The following is an 18,751-nucleotide window of genomic DNA, read 5'->3' as shown; positions in this document are numbered from 1 at the left end:
AATATCAATTCTTAAGATTTAAGAAAAGGTCTTTGTGCCCTAATTTCTCCTGGGATTTATTCTTGGATTTGCGTTTATTAGGGACGGCAAGTACTTTACCATCTGGTCAGTTGGAGTTCATTTTAAGGACAGGACAACTAAGCTGCACAACACTAAGTTGTAGGAAAAGAGGTCCTTAGGAATACCATCACATTGCACAAACATGACTTGACAAGTCTTCTGTATAAAAAAAGCGTGATATCGAAAGAGATTTTCAGTTACCAGAAAACCAGAAATAAAGATACATGTACAATCGACAGTTTTGTTGCCAAATATTGTTTTACTGTCCCATTAATGTCAATAGGGTTTTGCAGAAACCAATGTGCCTACTGAGGAAATTCAGTTGTATGGACTTCAGAAATTTTAAATAAAGATTAGCTCAACTTTGCTCCTAATTTATTCCCATCTAGACCATAGTCATTTCATTATAGGATTTATTAGACTGTAGGTCTGTAGGTATTAGATTTTCACATTGGGCAATTGTTGTCTAAAAACTGTTAGATTTAGTGGAAGTTCCTTCCCAGTCATCGTCCAGTGTAAACAAGTGCATCAAACAATGCACAATAATTCCTTGTTTTATCTCAGTCACATGTTTTCTGATGGTCTAAAGAAGATCAAACAAACACTCTCAATAGAGTAAAGGTAAATCAACCGTACATTTCAATACACCTTAGGCACATTTCATTAAAACTCTGTATTTCGTAATTCCTGACATTTTTGCTTCATATATTTTATTAAGGTATTTAGTGAACAAGAATACAACCATAACAACTTAACAGGGCATCTAATATGCGATGTGATGTGGATAAAACAATAAGAAAACTGTAAAAGAGAAGTTCATTAAAGGGAATGCGTCATCAGAAAATGACCTATTGTTTACCCCTTGAAGACATATGACATGTAAAAAGGCTATAGCATGATAAAAAAACATATAATTATAACATTACTATCAATTCTAATCCATAGGGGTAATGATACCTAAAACTAAGAAGCTCATCAGTTGGGGTTAGAAAAATGTTGGTAACAAAAAGTATTTGTAGCTTCAAACTACAGTAAATACCTAGGTGGCTCGTGTCTGCTCAGGTCTCTTGGTAGTGGAGTGCATCTTTTTGAGGATCCCACAATGAACCTATCAGAAGTAAGGTGATATTTGTTGGCCAGAGTGATCTCAGATCTAAGAGTTAGTGGTATTGAGATTTTCCATTCTTTCAAACATGCAAGTCTTCTTCCACTGTCTTGAGTGGGATGGTGGACCCATCTTTGGACAATGCCACGACAAAAACCTAACTGTGCACATAACACATACAACATAGCATTAAAGAATGCTTTTGTGCTTTTATAGTGTGCTGAAAAGTCTCAGGGCACCTCAAGATACATAACAATTCTTTAGGGGAACCCTCTGTGCCTCAACCCCTAAACTGGACACCTCCCTTAAAAACCCTTTTATGGTTCCCTTTTTAAGATGTACCGTAATTCTAACTAGAACCTCTAGATATCAGGATACTCCTAAAATCACAGCTGATCACCAATGTGCCTAAACTGTATTTCATTTCTAGATACTTTTTCTGTGTACAAAAGCTACAGTGGAATATTATGTCTATCAGCTGGAATATATGTGAACAACACTTTGTGAATAACTCTGTGATATTATCACTGTACTACTGAAAGGCACTGTTGCCTAATGCTATGCAGGAAATATACTGTATAATGTGTGTATTGATGACTCGGTCATTGCACAAAGGTAATAGCCGCAAATTAAAAGCACAAAGCACACCAACCCTCCCCCAACGTTCTGCCGACACAGTTTGAGGCTAAGATTAAATACAGTTGAGGTACACAAGTGCTCAGATCTGATTTTAGGAGTATACTGACATCTAGTGGTTTTACTTAGAATAACATTTTAATACTGAGAACAATAAAATTGTTGAAGGGGGGGTTGTCTATATTGTTTGCCCCAGGGCTTGAAAAAAAGCTCAATGGAGGAACATAAATGTTGCATTTGGATATACGAAATAGAAAATTAGTATACAAGGTGGAAAGAAACTATTATCACTATACATATTATTATCATAATGTAACTGACCAAATCCTGTATACTGAGACCAATATAACTATTAATACCAGTATTAAAGGAGAATAATTATAATCATACATATTATTATCATAATGTAACTGACCAAATCCTGTATACTGCGACCAATATAACTAAATAATACCAGTATACAAGGAGAATTATCACCATACATATTACCACCATACTGTTACTGACCAAATCCTGTATACTGAGACCAATATTAACAATAATACCAGAATACAAGGAGGAATATTATCACTATACATATCACCATCATATTGTTACTGACCAAATCCAGTATACTGAAACCAATATTACAAATAATACCAGTATACAAGGAGAAATTAAGACCATACATATTACCACCATACTGTTCCTGACCATATCCCAGTATACCGAGACACACATTACCAATAATAATAGTATTCAAGGAAAAAAATTATCACCATACATTTTACATATTACCAAGGGACAAATAATACCACCACACTATTACCATTACCACCACAGAATGACTAATACCGCCACACTGCTACTGAATAAAATCCACTATACAAAGGCGCCGCCCAATGCGGTCAGGTCACCTCACCGCAGAAGTGGTGAGGATGAGGCATCTCTTTTTTTTAACATGTGCGCTCCTCTCCAGTGAGCAGCCAGGAATGGGGCAGGAACGTACTAAATGTGCCTGTGCACAGCATGCTACCAGCTCCAGCAGCCACTTCTCTTAAAGTGGCAGAGAGGCTGATGTACTTGCAGGGTGGGGCCAAAGCGAGGCCCCACCAATGCGTGGCCTTAGGCAGTAGCCTAAGTGGCCTAATGGAAGAGCTACCTTTGCACCTCTACACAGTGTTAACTCTCTCTGTGCCTCCATACAGTGTTAACCCCCTTTGTGCCCTCATACAGTGTTAACCCCTCTCCCACAGTATTAACCCCCTTTATGTCCATACATAGTGTTTACCCCCTCTGTGCCCCAACATGGTGTTAACCTTCTTTGTGGCCCAATATTAGCTCTTTCCCTTCATATTAGCTGAGCAGATTTCTATTGCTCCATTCCATATGGGCAAGCAGACAGACCTCAAAAGAAGGAAATAAAACAACTTATCTAACCAATATGCCTACGCAGAGCCGCTCAGTCTGGTCTGCTGACGTCTGCCTCCTAGTGTAAGTGGCATGATGATGACATTGTGATGCCCAGCCTCTAGGATACTGCAGGCAATAGAGTTAGTGGTGGAGCTGGGAGCTAAAAGCTCTTAGCTCAGCCACTGTATTACACAGAGAACGTCCTGGGGTCAGCTAGTGTCAGGACGTTCTTTGCGGACTCTGCACACAAATGTGGTAATGGCGGTGTGTGGTGCAGGGCATTTGTTGTTGCCCTAGGGGCAGATGGTATTGACTCCTTATGTTTGTGACACCAGGGCATGGTTTAGCCTTAACCACCCGAAGGTATACTGCTGGATCCTGGGCTAGGCACGGGGACAATGAAGACACCGACGCCAAGTTACAGACAATGGTAGCTTTACTGAGTGTAGACAGTTGTTACAGTCTATGCAGTACAGCTAAGGCCCAAGGAGGTGACCAGTGACACAGAGACCTCACAGGTTTGCTGGGACTTGTAGTAGACAGGAGAATGTAGTGCAGGCCATGCTGGATAGACAGAAGACTTGACTTGAATGACAGGACTGTGACTTTAGCTTACTTTGCACTTGATTTGTGGCTGCAGGACTTGACTTGAGGCTGCAGGACTTGACTTAAGGCCTCCAATGTTCTGGACACACACAATAAGACGACTTGACTGCACTGAATCTCAGGAACAAGAGAGACAATCTAGCTCCACCCAGGGTTTATATGGGGGAGACTAGCAGGGAGCCCATAGGTCACTTTTGGGGTCAGCTGGTCTCTAGTACCTCCTGAGTAACAATCACATGGTACATTTATTAAAGATACAACACATAATATAATACACAACATTTTTACATGGGGGAAACAACTGCAGGGGGCCTTGGGGACACTGAGGGACACTGCCTGACAGGGCAGGAAAGGTACGGGGAAACACCATCCCGTACTGGGCCACCACACAAAGTTCTAATACTAGTGTTAGAACTGTGTGCTAGTGTGGGTGGCCCAGTCGGTGCCCCTCTCTTCTTCGGTTTCCCAGGCACCTGGGCATGGTGCACCTCGTGCACCCGCCCAGGATCAGCCCTGTGCTGATCACTAAAGAATGCCTCAAATGTGCATGGTGCTCTCCCACTCCTGAGCACTGCCATGTGCCCAGGTGTTTATGTGTTATAAATTATTACTTTACTTTTAAGAAAATTTACAATTTGTAGCTACACCAACATTTGAGTGTATAAAATAAAAAATGTTCCTTTTCCCAACCCACTGTTCCAAAAATTACTCACTACATCCCTTGTTATATTTCTTGAGGGGTGTATTTTCTTAAATTATATCCTTTTAGGGGTATTTCATATGTTTGGCACCACGAAGCCTATGCAAACCTCAAAAAACTATTAGATGCTCTTAAATGTCTACATTGGCTTCAAGCCAGCTCATATTTGCAAATGCCATACTTTTCAATGCTGATAACAAACAACATCATAGAACCCTACTGACCAAAGGATTTTCACACATCACGTTTCCCAGAAAAATACCATATTTTTCATTGTGGTTTTAGTTCATTTTTGAATCTATACACTACTCATATAGATAGCATTGTGCAGACCCGACATGGCAGGGTTTTAGCGGTAATAGGAGGCCATTAGTTTGGAAAGGTAGTTAGTTTAGGCTTGGACATGGCAGCAATGTGAATGAACCCTTGTGCATTCTCAGAGGGCTTTTAGGTGAGAGGAGGTGACAGTAGATGGGGATATAGGCATTTCTAGGGGTGCCAAAACGGAGTGGAGCTACAATTTTCTGCCTGGTTAGTTTCAGCCTGTCTGACCCAATTGCCTATGGCCATACTTGTGGTTAGAAGAAATTTTGATTATACTGACACATCTTTCCCATCAAAATCTGCTGTAGGGATTAATGGAACCCCATTTGGAAATGGTGGATATAAAGTTAGGAATATGGTTTTGTTCTCACTAATTAAAGTCCTAGGAAAACTGTGGCAAGTGATTAGAAGTGCCATCAGACATATTTGTCACCTACAGAGTTGGTTGGTGCAGCTGGGGGAGTTTGGTTACCTGTATTTCTAGATTGGTGCCCTGACAGACCTCCCTAGCATGTGGATAGTTTGTTTGATTTGTTAATAGATATTATCGATTTTGTTATACTGGTTTATGTACTTTCATAAAGAGACTGTTGAGATAATTTATTTCATTGTCAAATGATAATAATATTTTTATTAGTTTTTATTTTTAAAACAGAGAACATTTTACAAGGCAATTGATGTTATTTCACAAATTAGAACAACAGGGCAACATTACAAAAATGATCTTATTTTAGTTACATAGTGAGGCTCATGTATAATAATGTAGTGGTAAACATTAGATATTTATTAACATACATTTCCAGTGTCAGTTGGTGTTTTTTTTTATTCTTGTGGATGAGTTAGGAGAAGTGGAAAGGTAAAAATGGAGTTCAGTTGAGTGTGGAAGATTAGGGGGTTAGTTGGCTTCAAACCTGCAGAGAACTCAGCAATAGGCCAATTCAAGCATTTTGGCTTGTGCCATTTTTAGGACATTAAGAACATTAACCCCTTAAGGACGCAGGGTTTTTCCGTTTTTGCATTTTCATTTTTTCCTCATCACCTTCTAGAAATCCTAACGCTTTCAATTTTGCACATAAAATTCCATATTATGGCTTATTTTTTGCGCCACCAATTCTACTTTGCAGTGGCATTAGTCATTTTACCAAAAAATTGTAATTGTGCAACAAAATTGAAGAAAAATTTAATTTTGTAACTTTTGGGGGCTTCCGTTTCTACGCAGTGCATTTTTCGGTAAAAATATCACATTATCTTTATTCTGTAGGTCCACTCGGTTAAAATGATACCCTACTTATATAGGTTGGATATTGTTGTACTTCGGAAAAAATCATAACTACATGCAGGAAAATTTATATGTTAAAAATTCTCATCTTCTAACCCCTATAACTTTTTTTATTTTTCCGCTTTGGGGACAATATGGGGACTCATTTTTTGCACCGTGTTCTGACGTTTTTATTGGTACCATTTTTGTATTGATCGGACTTTTTGATTGCTTTTTATAAATTTTTTGATGATTAAAAAAAGTGACCAAAAATATGCTATTTTGGACTTTGGAATTTTTTGGCGCGTACGCCATTGACCATGCGGTTTAATTAAAGATATATTTTTATAGTTCGTACATTTCCACCCACGGAGATATCACATATGTTTATTTTTATTTACACAGTTTTTTTTTATGGGAAAAGGGGGGTGAAACAAACTTTTATTAGGGAAGGGGTTAAATGACCTTTGTTAACTTTTTTTTCCACTTTTTTTTGCAGTGCTATAGCTCCCATACTGGGCTATAACATTGCACACACTGATATCTTATACTTATCCCTGCAAAGCCATAGCTTTGCGTGGATCAGAGAGATAGGGGCTCGATTGCTCAAGCCTGTAGCTCAGACTTGGAGCAATCAAACGCATGCGACGGAGCAAGGTAAGGGGGTCTCCGATTGCATCCTAGCTGATCGGGATATCGCGATTTTATCGCGATAGTTCCGATCAGCCTGCCTGAGCTGCCGGGAAGCGTTTACCTTCATTTTTAGACGCGGTGATCAACTTTGATCACCGCGTCTAAGGGTTAATAGCGAGCGGCACAACGATGCCGCAAGCTATTAGCCCAGGGTCCCGGCTATCGTTACCGACCCGGTGTGATGCGGGGTCACGGCGTGACCCCGTTTTAAACACCGGGAGTGGGCGAGGGGCGTACAGGTACGCCCTTCGTCCTGAAGGAGTTAAAAAAAAAGTAAAAATGTGCCATAAAAATGTATGTTACATTTCAAAAAGATTGGGGTTTTAAAGACTGAGGTGTTGCTGTTCCTATTACTTAAGTACATATACTTATGGACTACACATATCCTATATATGGAGGTCCAAGAGAACTTACTTAGCTTATCCGCTGCTTGACTCCATACAAGATGCTGTGCCTGTTACCCAGAGAGTTAAGCCCTGATAATCAGACAACAACAAGAAAATATGTATATAAAATGTGATAAAATTTTGCATACATAGAAATACTGACATTATAATGCTGAGAACAAAACAATAACAGCAATAACTGTACAGTATATCATATAATATGACAGGGATGCCACCAGAACCACAATATCCCCAACACTGACAGCCAGATGCTTTTATTGGCAATAGATAAATCTGTAAAGATTCATTTCACCAACAGGCAAACTCCTGTTATGGAGCTGTACTGCCACATACAGAAGAATAGAGACTGAAATACTGATCCGACAAGATGAATATTCACAAAATCACTCATCTATGTATTACAATGTCACAGTAGTAAATATACATTCACAGCAGTAAAATAATGATAGTGACTGACATATGAGATAAGTCATCATAATTTTGACCATATCAAAATGTGAAAGACAATGCTGGCAGATGTCATAAGCCCGGAAAGGCAAAAGTGACTTTGTATGACTGATCTTAGCAATACTGACATCATTTTTTACTATGATAGAGCATAATGGCCACATATGGTATTATTGAGACACACAGGATATGCCACAAACACCTGACAGGTGTGGACTATAATGTTTCACCTATTGGCAAAAAGGGTCTCCCATAGCTCTTGTTTGCCAGTTCCCAGCTGCCATAGTCTCTATCATACAGTTCAATAGAGAAGTGGCTGCTTGTGTGTGGCGCTCTCCATTTACAATAAGCCAGGTATAGGACGACCTTCCTGCCTTATGAAGCAACGCAACATGACGAATATTTATGTAATGCAGCATTGACTGTCTATGAAGCGACTGCAGGAGCTGCACTCGCTTCATAGAATGTGAGAGACAAACACTTCACAGTCGGCAATTGCTTTAATGTCCACCAATAACCCTTCAGATGCCATGATCAATGCTGATCAAAGCATCTAAAGTTGAACATGACAGGTGCCGAGGTTTGGAGACTCTTCTCAGACCTCTGCAGCACAATCGCAGGGGTCCCATGAGTTAAAAAAAACTTTGGCTAAAGTCAGACTTTACCAATAATGTTGATTAACCTTTTAGACGCTGGAGCTAATCGGGACCACCATGGCAAAATTGTTGGGATGGGCGGAGGATCCCTACCTGGCTCCGTCCCTTCTGATCAGGGGTTCAATTCTGTAGGCAGCCTGTAGTAATGGAGCGCAGTAAACACTGATTAGTGTTCACAGGAAGGAGTAGTAATGGTGGAGCAACTCACCCGGTGCGCTGGAGGTAATTCAACCGAAGAACATCGCGGTCAAGCAGGGAAGCAGCGGGATGCTGAAGATGTTACGGGGGGAAGTCAGATGTCAGGCCACAGCTGTATCGCACAGTTTGGTGCTTTGTCAGGCCCCAGCGACCCGGTGCGATACGGCTGTAGCCTGATGTCTGACTTCCCCCCGTAACATCTTCAGCATCCCGCTGCTTCCCCGCTTGACCGCGATGTTCTTCGGTTGAATTACCTCCAGCGCACCGGGTGAGTTGCTCCACCATTACTACTCCTTCCTGTGATCATTACTTTTTACCTGTGCCTTTAGCGTTACAGCACCACCCATAGGAGTCTGCATACCTGCCTTACCAAATTACGTTGTATCAGGAGTTTCCATTCTGAGTCACATAGGACTGTGCCGGATCTGTTTTTTCTTCTGGGTTCACATAATAAACATGAATATTTGCAATATTATCACGTGTGTTAATGTCTAAACTATTAAAATATAATGTTAATTAAACAGTACGGTCAATGGTGTAAACATAAAAAAATACCAAACTCTTGAATTGCTGATTTTTGGACATTCCATATAGCAGAAAAAACATTATAAAAAGTGATTAAAAAGTCCAATCAAAACAAAATGGTACCTTTAAAAACTCAAGATCACAGCAATGAAAATGAGCACTAATATAGCCCAATATATAGAAATATAGAAAACATTTAAGTGTTATAGGAGTCAGTAGAGAACAATTTTAAGCATACTCATTTTCGCACAAAAAGTTAAATTTTTTTTTAAAGTAGTGAAATAAAACAAAACCTATATAAAATAGTTTATATAGGTTTTGTTTTATTTCACTACTTTAAAAAATTTTAACTTTTTGTGTGAAAATGAGTATGCTTAAAATTGTTCTCTACTGACTCCTATAACACTTAAATGTTTTCTATATATTGGGCTATATTAGTGCTTGTGGTTGTAATTCCATTGACCTACAAAATGAAGGTAAACTGGTAACAGTTTTACCATAAAATGTAAAAACGAAACCTCCCAGAAGTTTTAAAATAGTGTTTTTTTCAATTTCTTCAAAGTAATGCTATATTTTTTTTTTTTTATGTGCTGTTCATTTTATGGTAAAATGAAAGATGTCATTGCAAAGCTCTCATTTGGGTCTGTCTCGTATCGGGCATTTATGGCATATCCAGTATGACTATTAAAATCAATAGACAACCAAGTAGTTTACCGTCACATCAGGGTACTCCCTCCTGGCAGATAGTCATGTAGAGTAGGCAGCCACACCTCTGACCTTCATATGCCCTTGTTGATCTAGAAATAAGTTTTCCTTCTCACTTGTTTTCTTTTGTTGCTGCCGTATTGTATGTATTGGGCTTGTAAATGTGCTTGTAACATATGCATTGAAATGAGTTACAGTACAGTGTGAATAAAGATATTTCTACTAGATGGATCTTCTGTCAGAATGAATGGCTCATACATAGATGAATTCATGTAATCTCTTTATGTGGCACTGACAACGATTGTCTCATTTTGCATGTTTCTGTTCTAATACATGATGATGTTTTGCATGAATATTTGATGTATTTCTCAGAAATATATGTACACATCCCGGGCTCTAGGGACTATGACACATGCAGGTGTTTGTATAATGTATGTATGCTCCCCGGTACTACGCCACAAATGGAGTACATCTGAAACAACAAATGGGTATCTGTAAATATTACAGATAATGATGTTTATTTTACTGCTTACTGTTTCAGGCATTCTCAATTTCTATTTACTTTTCTTTTTTTTGTAGCTTTTAAATGTGAACAAAGGCATATGGCTTTTCTATGCATTTTATTATGCATATTGTTAACTAAAACAATATAGCTCTGCTGCCTAAAATCTGGATTTCAATTTATAGAGACAATTCATTTCAGCTGTCACATTAATCATTGCACAATTACTCAACAGGATATGACAAATACATGTGGTGTACAGTATACACCAAAGCTTTAATCTCCTTGTTTGCACTTATATTGAGCCTATGACATTGAAGATGTAGTTCAATCTGCAGATGTCATGTTATAGAGATAGAGGAGCAAGAGTCATGTCCTGGGAAAAAAAAGTGTGGGAACTCACCCAAGACTTCCACTTAAGAGCTGGCCTGCAGGACTCCTTCTAATGGGAAAGGTGTTCCTGCTGTGGAAAAGGGTCAGGAACTTAGTTCCCACATGTTCCTGCAGGACTTGAGCCCTGCGGAGAAGCAGAGCAGAATGATATATAGTCTTGTGGCAAAAGTAACATGATAACTAGTCATGTATGTATGTAAATTTCTGCTCATTTTGGGCTACACAGTAAAGTGGGAGGTTCTAGTCATTCATTTACAGTTATCTAGTCTGTTTGCACGGGTTACACCACCATTCATGTCAATGGATCTGCAAAAAGTCCACAACAGTGGCAGATTTGCATATTCCTGTTGGACCTGTTTAAAGGGGTACTCCGGTGGTTAATTTTTTTGACTATATGGCATCTTCTTTGTAAGTTTTGTTTTTTTGCAATATACATGTGTTATATGTTTTGGCAGCATGTATGTGTTTTTCTTACCTGTTTGTTGGGCAGAAGTTCTGTAGTTCAGAGACTTTTCTTTTACTGTTGTCCACAAGTCTGAGTCTGTTGTGGACAAGATGTCACAGCTTTTTTTTTTCTCTGTCTGCATGAGAGGAATAAACCACGCCCCCTCATCTCATCCAGCTGAGTACGCAGCTCCTCACCTCCCCTCCCCCCCCCTGCTCTGTATTCTAAGGACACAGGTCTGCACAGGAGAAGGACCTCACAGAGAAGATAAGTGTTATGTGAAGGGGAGGATGAGAAGGTGCACGGGCTGGGGATGTATGGACTACAGGGGAATAAATCTCATGCTGGGAATGATCTCTATGGGGGAGATTTATCAAAACCTATGCAGAGGAGAACTTGCCCAGTTGCCCATAGCAACCGTTTAGATCACTTCTTTTATTTTTCACAGGCCTTCATAAAAATGAAAGCAGCAAGTTGATTGGTTGCTATGGGCAACTGGGCAAGTTTTCCCTCTGCACAGGTTTTGATAAATCTCCCTCTATGTGTGAAGGGGGAGGGGGGGACTCCTGAATGAATGACACATGCTGGGAGTTGTAGTCCCTTTAGTGTGTGTATGACAGTGTATCCCAACCAAGGCTGATTATATTAGTGTGCTGTGTATAAGGGGGCTGATCCGGGAAAATAGTAGGATGGGTAAAGGGCGGAACAAACAAACAAACAAAAAAAAAAAGGAGCCGCCCCAAACCAGCAAGGCATGTGGCATGCTGGGATTTGTAGTTTTCAGCACAGCAAGAAACAGGAAATATAAGCAAAGATAGGAAAACAAAGTGGGGGATAAAAAGACAACAAAGAACGAAAATAGAGTAGGCTAAACAACAAGAATAGAAATGAAACAAAACAAATAGGGTAAGTCAAAAACGGAAAAACATGTTGACCACTGGAGTACCCCTTTAAGTTTATGGTAGCGTAACTCACAGCAGATTTCCAGTCACAGTTACAATTGTGTAAATGTACCCTAAGTGTGCATTGAGCTATCAATTACTGGAAATGTCCACACTTTACTACATAACCTAGAGTGAGCAAAATAGAAAGGGAAAGGTCCTACTAGTGACTGATGGCTCTCTCTACAAGCACACGTATACAAAGATCAGAGATTGACAACTCCCTCTACAAGCACACGTATACAAAGATCAGAGATTGACAACTCTCTCTACAAGCACCCGTATACAAAGATCAGAGATTGGCAACTCTCTCTACAAGCACCCGTATACAAAGATCAGAGATTGACAACTCTCTCTACAAGCACACGTATACAAAGATCAGAGATTGACAACTCTCTCTACAAGCACCCGTATACAAAGATCAGAGATTGGCAACTCTCTCTACAAGCACCCGTATACAAAGATCAGAGATTGACAACTCTCTCTACAAGCACCCGTATACAAAGATCAGAGATTGACAGCTCTCTCTACAAGCACCCGTATACAAAGATCAGAGATTGACAACTCTCTCTACAAGCACACGTATACAAAGATCAGAGATTGACAACTCTCTCTACAAGCACACGTATACAAAGATCAGAGATTGACAACTCTCTCTACAAGCACACGTATACAAAGATCAGAGATTGACAGCTCTCTCTACAAGCACCTATACAAAGATCAGAGATTGACAACTCTCTCTACAAGCACACGTATACAAAGATCAGAGATTGACAACTCTCTCTACAAGCACCCGTATACAAAGATCAGAGATTGACAACTCTCTCTACAAGCACACGTATACAAAGATCAGAGATTGACAACTCTCTCTACAAGCACACGTATACAAAGATCAGAGATTGACAACTCTCTCTACAAGCACACGTATACAAAGATCAGAGATTGACAGCTCTCTCTACAAGCACCTATACAAAGATCAGAGATTGACAACTCTCTCTACAAGCACACGTATACAAAGATCAGAGATTGACAACTCTCTCTATAAGCACACGTATACAAAGATCAGAGATTGACAACTCTCTCTATAAGCACACGTATACAAAGATCAGAGATTGACAACTCTCTCTACAAGCACACGTATACAAAGATCAGAGATTGACAACTCTCTCTACAAGCACACGTATACAAAGATCAGAGATTGACAACTCTCTCTACAAGCACACGTATACAAAGATCAGAGATTGACAACTCTCTCTACAAGCACACGTATACAAAGATCAGAGATTGACAACTGTCTCTACAAGCACACGTATACAAAGATCAGAGATTGACAACTCTCTCTATAAGAACACTTATATACAGATAACTGTCAATCACTGAGTAGGACTGTCCCACATGACTTAGCCCAAAATAAGCAAAAATGACTAGCTATCTAGAAACTTTTCTTACAAAACTATATATCGATCTGTTCAGCTGCTCCAGCTTTACAACATGATGCCTGCAGATTAGACTGCAATTTCAGTGTGACAGGTTCCCTTTAACTCCAATTTATTGTCTGTAGTATGAAGTGTGTTCATTGCCAGATTGTGTGGCATTGGGTGTGTTCACACAATACGGTTTTTTATTCATTTATTCCTGCCATTTTGCTTTAATTTTGCTTACATTATTGTAAATTAGCTCTATTTTTCAACAATGTCACCAAAAGTGCAGGAAAATGCATCAAAAATTCAGAAAAAATACCCAAAATACAGTGTGTGAACACAGTCTTATGGTATAGTCGGGTTTCTTCCTGATGATGTTCTATTAGGAAAACAACATAATCATAGTGCTTTCTATTTTAGATACCAATCTCTGCACTTGTATCGTTCGTGGAGGCGCTGGAAGTCGGATATACCAAACATAAAAATCCATATCACAACCTGATTCATGCAGCAGATGTGACACAAACTGTTCATTACTTTCTCTTTAAGTCAGGGTTGGCGGTAAGTAGTACATTTTATATTGAATAATATATCCCTAATTTAAAGTAAATCTGTCATCAGTATCACCTACACTAACCTGTTGGTACAGGCTTGTCACCCACCATGCTTTAGTTGTTATATGCACATTACAAGACTTGGTGCTCAAGGGGTGGGATCATAAATGAGTCTGGTGTTCCCAAGAACACAGTGTAAGATCACGTCACCACTCCTTCATCCTCTATCTGCCCAGCTTATGAATATTCATAAAGCTCCATATGCCTGCTCACTCCTGTCCATGGCTACCGGAAGTGGCATGTAGCGTTGCTTCATTGCAGTGGCCAATTTGGACTGCAGAGGTGGCACATGCGCAGTATCATTTCATCAATATCACCCGCACTACAAGCCTGTACCAATAAGTTAGTGCGGGTGATAGTAATGACAGATTCCCTTTTATAGTATGGTGAAATTTAGGGGGAGTTCCTTAAATTCTTCTCAGATGTGGATAAAAGGTTCAGTAAAATCAAGAGAAAAGAGGGCAGGTATGCAGATAACAAGCAGATAAGAACTACATTTAGTGGATTAGGCACAGTAAGAAAAAAAGTAAGTATTTAGAAATCTTGAGTTGCTGGTTATAAAGACGAGCCAAAGTGTAGGTAAACACAGTGCAGAAAATCTGCAGCATATGTGCCATGTGTGGCCATATTCTAACAAGGAGAAGAGCACATACTACGCCAGTTTGTGATGGCCTGGGGGGTGTAGGGTATGGGGAGTGTAGCTGTGCGGGTATTAAAGGGTGTTTGTTAACCCTTGCTATTCGTGACGCCAGGGTGGGGCTCCTCAATAAAGCTTTTCCAACGCCGCCCTTCCCAGGAACGATAGGGAGGTAGATGATAATGGACTTGAGGTAGAGAATAATAGATTGTCCACAACCGGAGAGCTTCTGTGAACAGCATTAACTTTTACTGAAGATTTTCTGTATACTTCATTAACATAACAGTCTCAGCATAACAACAGTTTTCCTTTGGAGATTGACAATGGTTGGGACTTTAGCATTCAGAGTCTTTTCGTCTATTGCGCTGTTCCACTGGATTTAGGGGAATTAGTTGCGGTCCAGTAGTCACGCTAGCATTAGCAGGAATTTAGATTTGAACTCACAATTTTGGTTCTGCTGAGGCCGTAGATTTTGAGGCCTAGCGTATCTTTGAAAGTTGCGTAGCACACTGTCCTGTTAGTCCGGCATCCACGAGAGCAGCAACCCAAGAGAGCGATAATTGGACGCCGCTCCCTTATATGGGCAGGGGCTGGACTAACGCTAACATGTCCAAACGGATGTCAATCACCATTACAGAGATTTGTGGGTAACACGTGACCCAAGGACCTCCTAAGGTCCTACAACATACCATAGAGGTTATTCAGTATGGTCACAGGACCGACGCTGAACAAGGTAAGTACTATACATTCCTATAAAATATATATCATTATTAAATATAGACATATATTAACATTAAAGTTAGACTTAAAGAGAGGCGACTAGGGGCTGTCCCACCTGAGGAACCCTAACTGAACGTAGTTACTCTGACTTTGGGGACCTCTACACTAGGTACTGTATGCAATATGGTACCGGGACACCACAAGTTCTTGGCCCCCCTTTTGAAAGGTTCCTTTAAAAACTGCAGATCTATTTTCTGTATTAGGTAACTTAAAACATGAAGGTCACTGTGGTCTTGTAAAACATGAACTACTTGCTTGGCTCCTGGCCTTGTTGTGCACTTACTGCTGCAGTATCTCAGGAGAAAAGATTGCTGATAGACAACAGACATGGATGACACATTCATACAAAAGTGAAAGAGAATTCCCACCCAAAACCTAAAAGTGACCATATGATACTAAAGTTAAAATTAGGTCATATTGGCTGACACTCTTAGACAAGCTTACTCATAGGAACAATGTCCTTTTTGTCAGCCTGTGCTATCAAAAACAAAAAAAACCTCATAGATGATGCACAGTTACACCAATAAAAGGCACTAAAAGTGTCTGAAACCCATCAATTAATGTGGCTTTCGTCATGTAATTTGTTCAATTTTTCCATTTTTATTTTTAAATCCCCTCTTCTCTTTTCTACAAATGTATATAGATGTATATATCTATGATAAATGTCTACATAAATGGTTATTTCAACCTCTTCCAGAGCTTTCTGGTAGCAGCTTATACCCTGTGGAGACTTATTTCCTGGAGACTGATGTTACGATGAAACTCAACATGCTGATTTTATGTTTTCCATTGACATCTACTTTTGAAGGAGAGGAGACCCCACAGATAATAGAACATCCAATGGCAAAGCAGATTTAAATAGGTTTTGTGTAAGGTGTATGGGTACCTTTAGTTTTATTTGGTAGTGTATTTTTTAACCACATATTAATGTTCATTGAAACACAGTAGATTACATTATAAATACATCAGTAAAGTTATTACTTGTACTTAAAATATCATTTTAATTATATTACAAGCTATAAATAACAGGGCAATACCATTTCACTTTAGCTATTTATAATTAAAGGAAAAATAATTGTGGAGCAATACTGTCTTCTACCATTATAAATACTTTACCCCTTCCTAGCCCCTGAGAATTCTCAGAGGTCAAGAGAACAGCACTGCAACGTTGTTGTCTTTAGCTTTCTGCTTTAGAGAGCTAAAGCTAAGTCTACCGGCCGTCAGTACTGAGGTTGGTGTGTGAGGCCCCAAGGACCTGGCAGGTTCTCTTTATAACAACATTTTTACAGTCAGTAGTATTTAATGGCAGCTTTCAGGGTTCTTAACATTACGGATTTCTGTCAATGACATTATACCCATAGGCTTCAAAAAGCCAGGTGAATTCACTCCAGTTCTGTCATTTGGAAGCAGCTACGGATTTGTGCAGAATCAAGACTTCTCCTCTGTCTTTGGGGATAACTTCATCAATTTACAATTCACAAATGCCAGGGTATGAGATGTGCTTTTATCCAGTATTAATAAAATATGATGTTTTACCAGACGTTTAGTTCCAAGTTTCTCTTCCCTAGATTCCAGTGCGCGTAGACATGCACTTAAAAAGTGACATATAAAGATATTACCCTTCCACAACTCTAGATGACAAAAAGTAATACTAAATAGACAATGTTGTTTCAACTAATATTGCATAGTACAAGCGAGTATAAGAAACTTTGTAACATATCTAATAAAATGCTTGTTTCTCCTGTAAGATTGCTTCCTTCCTAATCAGTCCCCAGTATCAAGCCCCCCAACATAATACAGACCCCAGAATCAGACCCAAATGTTAGGCCCCAGCATAATTCAGACTCCAGAATCAGACCCAAGTATTTGGTCCCAACATAATACAGACCCCAGAATCAGACCCAAGAATCAGGCCTCAGCATAATACAGACCCCAGAATCAGACCCAATAATCAGGCCCCAGCATAATACAGACCCCAGAATCAGACCCAAGAATCAGGCCCCAGCATAATACAGACCCCAGAATCAGACCCAAGTATTTGGTCCCAACATAATACAGACCCCAGAATCAGACCCAAGTATTTGGTCCCAACATAATACAGACCCCAGAATCAGACCCAAGTATTTGGTCCCAACATAATACAGGCCCCAGAATCAGACCCAAGAATCAGGCCCCAGCATAATATAGACTACAGAATCAGACCCAAGTATATGGCCCAAACATAATACAGACCCCAGAATCAGACCCAAGTATTAGACCCCAACATAATACAGACTACAAAATCAGACCCAAGTATTTGGTCCCAGCATAATATAGACCCCAGAATCAGACCCAAGAATCAGGCCCCAGCATAATACAGACCCCAGAATCAAACCCAAGTATCAGACCCCCAGCATAAAACAGATACCAGAATCACCTCCTACATAATATAGATCTCCAATTGGACCCCAGTATTACCCCTCCACCTGCATAATACAGACTCCCGAATCAGACCCTAGCATCATACCCCAAGCAGAATACAGAAACTAGGATTAAATCCAAGTATCACTATTCCTCCCGTTACTATCTTCCGTCACAAAATAACGTCCGTTATTAATAACTGGCTATAAAGGGTTAAACGGCTATTAGAAAAATCCCATAGACTATAATGGGATTTTCTAACGGCCATATAGGATTTTGTAAGTGCTGTTTTCAGCTGATTTTCAGACGGAACTTCATACGGATCTTTAAAACGGAGTAATTTAGACAGGTGAAATTAAAATAGTAGCAAATTTGTGTAAAGCAACATTTGTTTTTTTCCAAAAAGAGATAGCAGGTAACAAAAGCGGTCAGGTAACTGTATTTTCAGGCTACATTCACACAATCCATAAAAATGATGTTAACATGCATACCTATAACCTGCAACAGAAATCCACTAGAATATCGACATAGATTTAGATGTTGATGTTTCTTTGTGTGATTGAATTTAATATCATTGATCATTTAGAGGAATGAAATCTGTGGTAACAATGTATGACATTTCTTTGGCATGTACGACAAGCTACAGATTGGAACATTCACAGTATACCTAATATAGAAGATTTTTTCTGTTATGCTTAAGGGTTTGTTCAAGGAATTATCCAGCATTAAAGGGGTATTCAAGGCCAAAACTTTTTTATATATATCAACTGGCTCCGAAAAGTTAAACAGATTTGTAAATTACTTCTATTAAAAAATCTTAATCCTTCCAATAGTTATTAGCTTCTGAAGTTGAGTTGTTGTTTTCTGTCTAACTGCTTTCTGATGACTCACGTCCCGGGAGCTGTG

At 39.5% G+C, this 18,751-nt stretch overlaps 1 protein-coding gene across 9 annotated transcripts in view; it reads left to right on the top strand.

Annotated features, from left to right (window-relative positions):
• The window catches only part of PDE1C (phosphodiesterase 1C), a 983,820-nt gene that overhangs the window by 783,884 nt on the left and 181,185 nt on the right, over window positions 1-18,751 (top strand). For all 9 annotated transcript variants that reach the window (XM_056520396.1, XM_056520395.1, XM_056520397.1 and 6 more), the window contains one exon: window positions 13,835-13,975. In XM_056520396.1, coding sequence (XP_056376371.1) covers window positions 13,835-13,975 — 141 coding nt within the window. The remainder of the gene's footprint in view (window positions 1-13,834; window positions 13,976-18,751) is intronic.

The sequence above is a fragment of the Hyla sarda genome, chromosome 5, assembly GCF_029499605.1.
Source record: "Hyla sarda isolate aHylSar1 chromosome 5, aHylSar1.hap1, whole genome shotgun sequence".
NCBI lineage: Eukaryota > Metazoa > Chordata > Amphibia > Anura > Hylidae > Hyla > Hyla sarda.
This window is presented reverse-complemented; position numbering and strand designations above follow the sequence as displayed.